Source organism: Phoca vitulina, unplaced genomic scaffold (genome assembly GCF_004348235.1).
Source record: "Phoca vitulina isolate PV1807 unplaced genomic scaffold, GSC_HSeal_1.0 scaffold4, whole genome shotgun sequence".
NCBI classification, from domain to species: domain Eukaryota; kingdom Metazoa; phylum Chordata; class Mammalia; order Carnivora; family Phocidae; genus Phoca; species Phoca vitulina.
Genome location: NW_022589707.1, coordinates 5,355,377 through 5,361,183, shown reverse-complemented (window position 1 = coordinate 5,361,183; position 5,807 = coordinate 5,355,377). Strand labels below are relative to the sequence as shown.

The 5,807-nt window shown below is 52.1% G+C and overlaps 1 protein-coding gene across 1 annotated transcript; it reads left to right on the top strand.

Annotated features, from left to right (window-relative positions):
• The first annotated feature begins 4,228 nt into the window (after nt 1–4,228).
• On the top strand, nt 4,229–5,633 carry LLCFC1 (LLLL and CFNLAS motif containing 1). The gene is made up of 3 exons (XM_032401273.1): nt 4,229–4,264; nt 4,379–4,499; nt 5,078–5,633. The coding sequence occupies exons 1-3, from the start codon at nt 4,229–4,231 to the stop codon at nt 5,254–5,256; spliced, it is 336 nt and encodes a 111-aa protein (XP_032257164.1). The 3' UTR covers nt 5,257–5,633.
• The last annotated feature ends 174 nt before the right edge of the window (nt 5,634–5,807 follow it).

Genomic DNA, 5,807 nt, shown 5'->3' with positions numbered 1-5,807 from the left:
ATCTTCTCCTTTCGGGCACTGGCAGGTTAGGGAATGTGGTAAAAGGAGCCAGTCTGGGACTCCTCAACTGAGGAGGAGGCGGAGTCTGTTTGGGGTTGGGACTGAGAGTCTATCTCCTGTGTGACTTGTGTATGCAGCGTGCGGTTTGTGGGTGGGGTGTGTGTGAGTGTCTGTGCGGGCGCGCACGCGCGTGCATGCCTGCATGCACTGAGGGGACTGGGGGCCCTGCCAAGAGAAAGCAGCTTTACCTGGAGGAGGAGGAGCTCTTTCTAGAGAGCCCCTGGGGCACAGAACCTGCCCTAGAGCTGGGAGGGGAGAAGGGAGGGATCTTCGTTCCTGGCAGTGGGCTAGGGCCCCAAGTGAGACAGGGGAAGGTGAGGGAGGGTGAGACAGTGGAAAATAGAGGGGAAGCAAGGATGGAGACCAGAAGGTGGGCCCCACAAGCAAGGTGAGCACTTACTGGGACACAGGACAGTAAGAAAGTGAAGCCCTCCAGCTCAGCAATCAGGCAGGTCCTGGTTTGAATTCTGGCTCTTGGCCCTTACAGATCAGTTAGGTGAGCTTTCTGCGCCTCAGTCTTCCAATCTGTAGAATCAGGCCAATAATTGTACTGTCTCATGGAAGTGTCCCTTAAAGCATGATCATAAGAGCTCAGGGACTGTTGGTTCTCCTTCCACAGATAGGCTCCAAGCCCCAAGGGGCTGCTTCTCCGTGTTGTGGTTGTCTCTGTCCTCAACCCTACAGCCAGCCTCCTGGAGGCTTCCGGGCCGCCCTCCTCTGTCTTCCTTCCCAGCTTCGTGGATCCCCAGTCAGAGGAGACCCCAGAGGTGGAACCATAGGAGCTGAGCCAAGGTGGTGGATGGAGAAATCTTGGGACTTTCTCCAGGAATGAGTAGGAGGGAAGATTGAGGACAGAAAACCTCTTGTTTTCTGATAGGATGGGTTCCATTTCTCTTTGGATTGTAAATGCATTTATTGAATTGGAGTCATTCAGGAGGCCAGGGAGGTACATGGGAATAGGTTGGGGGCTCTCTTTATATTCTAATGAGGAGACAGAGCACAGAGGGGGAGGGTGATGGCCCATGGCTAGTAGCAAAACTAGAACTGGCATTAAAGTTGGAAATTTAGCTCCAAATCATCTGCCACAACCTGTTGTTTCTTGAGAACCTTCTGCCTGCACAGATGTAAGAGACTTGGGGGGACATGGGCTGGGACCCTTCCCCTTGGGGGTCTTCAAGAGCAGGGGACCCCCCTTTCTTTTAGTGTAAGATTGAAGGATGGACAAAACGACCTTTAGAGGAGAATTGAAAGGAGACAAATAAGGAAAGGAAGAGATGCCAGAGACAGGAGGAAGCATGCTCTCACCCAGGGAGTGGGGAGGTGCCAGCCGGGAAGGGGGAGGCGGTCACCTTGTAGGGCAGTTTTCTGCTTTGCTGGGGACTGGGGCAGTGTGGGATGGTAATGGCCTCTGAAGCCTTGGGACTTCCAGTCTAAGGAGATGGACGGAGCGATAAGGTTGAGGTGGGGGTTGTAGATGCACTGATAAGCAGGGGGCTGGCAGAGAAAGGAGCACCTGCCTGCCGAGGCAACACTCAAACCATAAAGCTAATCCTGGAGGCGGTGGGGGCGGGGAGGGGCTGGCCCGGTCAGAGCCGCACAGAGCAGGTGCAGGGGGGCTCGCTACCAAGGGCTCTGTCCTTGGGTCTGGGGGGGGGGAGAGAGGGGGGCCCAGGAACGGGCCCCCACCTCTGGGTTTCCACCCTCTCACTTGCCCAGGCCCACTGCACGGGGCCACTTCTATGTGGATAGTTTTTGATAAAGACAGTACAGTACTGTAAACATATTTTCTCTTCCATACGATTTTCTTAACAATTTTCTTTAGTGTACTTTACTACAAAAATACAATATCTAATACATACAGCATACAAAATATGTGTTAGTTGACAGTTTATGTTTTTGGTAAGGCTTGCAGTCAACAGTAGGTTATGAGTAGTTATGTTTGGGGGAGTCCAAAGTTACACTGGGATTTTTGACTGTGTGGGGGGTCAACTCTACCGCCTCATCTTTAAGGAGTTCCTTGCTCTCCTCTGGCTTCTTCCCCTCACTCCTCCACCCTTGTCATATCCCCCACCACAACCCTATTTCTCCCTCCTTCCTTCTCATGCTCCCTCAGCCTTCTGTGGACACAAACACCTAGGACCCCTCTCCCTCAGGTAGCAGCTTCCCTGCAGTCTCGGGAGACTCAATGATGGCCAAAGAGCCCCTCATTACACTGTCAGGTCCCAGAGCCCCTTGGCGCCAAACCAGTCAGACCTCATGTTCTGATGTGATGAGGAGAAAGAAAATGAATCATACCTGGGTTTTATTTTCTAGGAAATACTCTCCCACTCCATGTACCCACAGCCATGTAGGGAAAGGTTTTAAATACTACACTTTAAAACATTAATAGTGATTTTCACTGAATGGTAGAATTACTAGCCCTTTTTGCTTTTCCTACTTTTAAATACTTTTATAATAAAAACAATTACATTCCTGCAGGATTTATCTCTTCCAGCGCAGGGAATGGGGCAGGTGGGTAGTGAGGAAATATGAGGAATGGTGGTCAGTACAACCCAGTTCTTTCCACACCAGCCTGCCCCACCCCCAGCAGCCCTCCCTATCGATATGCACAGAGCATGAGAGGGCTTCTCTTTTTGCCGGGAACCAAGAAGCTCCTCCCCCAAAGTAACCAGATTAGTGATTTTTTTTTCCACCCAAGCATTGTTTCCTGGACCTGAAGGTCAATGAGTGCAAGGTAGGGGTGAGCAGGGTCACTTGCTTCATTGAATCTTTCTTCTCCCACCATCAAGTGACCTCCTGTACCACTACCCAGTCACCACGTCACCTGGGCTGGATCAGAGGAAGAAAACAAGAGGCATTGAGAGCCTCCAGGTGAGCTCATCTGCTAGCAGGGGTCCATCTATGGGAAGGAGTCTCCACTTGCACTCCCATGTCTATAATTCTCTTTCCAGAAAGGGTACACATTTCTGTGCATGGCCCAGCCCCTGCATTTGGTGGTTCACTCAGGTGTGGGATGCATGGGCTCCAGGAGTGGTGTGAGCTGGTTGTGATAGCTCAGGTGTGCCTGCAATCTTCTCCCACCTGCCCAGCACCCTTCCTATAGCTCATGGCCTGCACTGGTTTCTGGTTGTCCAGGCAGATCTTCATCCTAACTCCCAAGCTCACCCCACCCCTCCCCACTCCATCCCAACCATCTCTGCTCCAGGAGGTAATTTGCCACAGCCCATTACTGCCAACACATCTGTGCTCACCAGGTTCATGGGCATGGCGGGCCTGGGGCACTGAGGCAGGTTTCTTGAGATCTGTTGTTTGGATCCTCGCCTCTCTGCCACACTGGTTCTTCTCTAAGGACTCTACTTCCATCGAGCAAGGAGTTTAGAGAATGAGCATCTAACAAGTTTTTCTTTGTATCTGAAAATAATAAGAGGCTATAAAACTAGAGAAGCGGGGTTTCAGTCTACCAGTACAAGAGGGCAAAGGCTCAGGGAGAGGAAAGTCTAGGGGAGGGTGAGGAATGAAGGAATGGTTTCTGCTTGGGTGGAGGGGACCCTGTTCTGTCTGTCATACACACACACATGTGCATACTCACACACGCACACACACACACACACACACATACACACACCATGTACACTTTCCTCCCCCTCCACCTGTGCCTCTCCACCTCCCTCATTTTTGATGGGCCTGAGTTTCATGTACAGCCCAGGGCTTGAGGATCGGATATTTTCACATCTGCTGTGGGCCTCAGCTCTACAAGCCACTTTCCTTGGAGAGAGGCCACATGGAAGAGAGGAAGAGGTGATGTCTAGAATGAAAAGAGGTGGTCAAGGGTCCTGATTTACCCCTATTGTCTGGGTGATGCTAAGGGCAAGAGTCATGTCTTTTGGGAAGCTCAGTTTCCTCATCTGTATAATGGGTATGATGATCCTATGACTTTGAGTCCCGGTTGCTATGTGGATCTCATGACAAAATGGATGTGAAAGTACTTGGCAAACTCTTCAGTCATTTGCTCTCCACAGGATGACCCACTACAATCATCCTAGAAGCCTCTGCTGTCTGCTGCTGGCTACTCACCACTTTCTTGCGTGACAATGGAACTCTCTAATGACCTGAATGAGGGGCAGTCCCATGGCTGTGATGTCACAAAGCTCATGAAGTCAGAGGTCCTATGGAAGGGAAGGGAAGGAAACGGTGCTGGGAAGTGGTAAGGGCTGGAACAGGGGCAGGGGAGGGAGGCGGGGGAGCCGGCTGGGCACTGGGGAGTAGGGAAGGCCAAAGGCAGCGGATGGGCAGGCCCATGACTTCCCTGGGCTCCCAGCTCTGCAGGGCAGCATTCCTGGCCACCATCTTGCTGCTGCTGCGGGTCAAGGGAGTGAAGCCTCAGAAAGGCAGCCTGGACCCCAACGAGAGGAGTCAGAATGAGAAGATACCCTCTACAGGTAGGTAGAGAAGAGAGGATGCTGTCTGGAGCTAAGGATCAGATCTCTTTGGAGTCAGTCCCCCACTACTTATCAGGCCGGAGTGAAACCTGAGATAGGTTTGGGTTGTGGGAGACAAGCTCAGCCCCCTATTATTGTAGTGTGAAAGGGTCGGGGAAAGGGTTTAGAGCAGGGTTCTTGGCCAGGGCCATATTCAGGGGCACACCACAGGCTAGCCGAAAGTGCAGCATCTTGTGTGTGTAGAGGCACGGGTGCATTTGTCTGGGAAGAGTCTCTGATTTCTGTCCTTCTCTAAGGTGGTCCCTCCATCTCTGAGTGGTGTACTGTGCTTTGGAGAAGACAGTTTGAAGTGGAAATGGGGTGTGTGTGCTGTGGTTGAACACAGATGGGAAGAGACCTCTAGATGGAGCATTGCCCCCTTGGTCAAGGACAGGGTCTGCACAACTGGGCTAAAAGCCCCAGGCCCTAACTTCTTCCCAGATTCTTCAACATTGTCCCATTTCTGGCACAGGTTGGGGTCAGGGTAGGGGCAGGTTAGGATCAGCCCCCTCAGTGCCTTCCCCTCTCCCTTGTTCCAGACCAGGACCAAGAGCACTTTGAAGAGCACTTTGTGGCCTCTTCAGTGGGTGAGATGTGGCAGATTGTGGACATGGCCCAGCAGGAAGATGACAAGACTTCAAACACTGCAGCTCTTCGTGACCACCTATTGGACCTAGCCTTCTGCTTCAATCTGGCCAGCATCATGGTTTTTTTATGAGGGACATTGAGGCTGAGGTGGTGGCCTGGTTTCTGGATGAGGACCTGGATATCTACCTCCGCTTCATGATAGCTTACTGACCCTCTCTCCTCACTGGGCTCCAGGTCACTGCTCCCACGGGAGGCATATGCATGGCTTCCTGCCTCTGGCCAGTGGCTCTTCACCTCAGGATGCAACATCCGAGAGATCCTGGCACTGGCCTTCCAACCACCCATCGCCACAGCCTCACTGCCTCCCCACCCTCTGAGCTCCATCTCCCAGGTCCTGAGACACCAGACCCTTGCACTTCTCTCTCCCACACCTCTCCTGGCTCTGCTCGGGAGAGCACATTAGGGCAAGGGGGCAGCAACAATAAAAGTAATAACAATAAAATCCTGAAAACACTTGGGGGCAGCTTTCTGAAATTTAACTGAAGCCCTTTTGTCTCAGACTGGTCCGTTTGACTGCTGGACCTGTGGCCCACTGACCTTTAGACCCACTAGTTCACCAATCATTCGTTCTCTCCTCTTCTTGTGTCTCTGGAACTCTCTCGGCCTTTTCTCCTCTTATCT

Bases quoted from the DNA above. Each gene is read 5' to 3' on its own strand.
- LLCFC1 (XM_032401273.1), top strand. From the start codon at position 4,229: ATGGAAGGGAAGGGAAGGAAACGGTGCTGGGAAGTG. The intron at 4,265-4,378 runs GTAAGGGCTGGA...CTGGGCTCCCAG, and splicing joins GGAAACGGTGCTGGGAAGTG to CTCTGCAGGGCAGCATTCCT. The intron at 4,500-5,077 runs GTAGGTAGAGAA...CCCTTGTTCCAG, and splicing joins TGAGAAGATACCCTCTACAG to ACCAGGACCAAGAGCACTTT.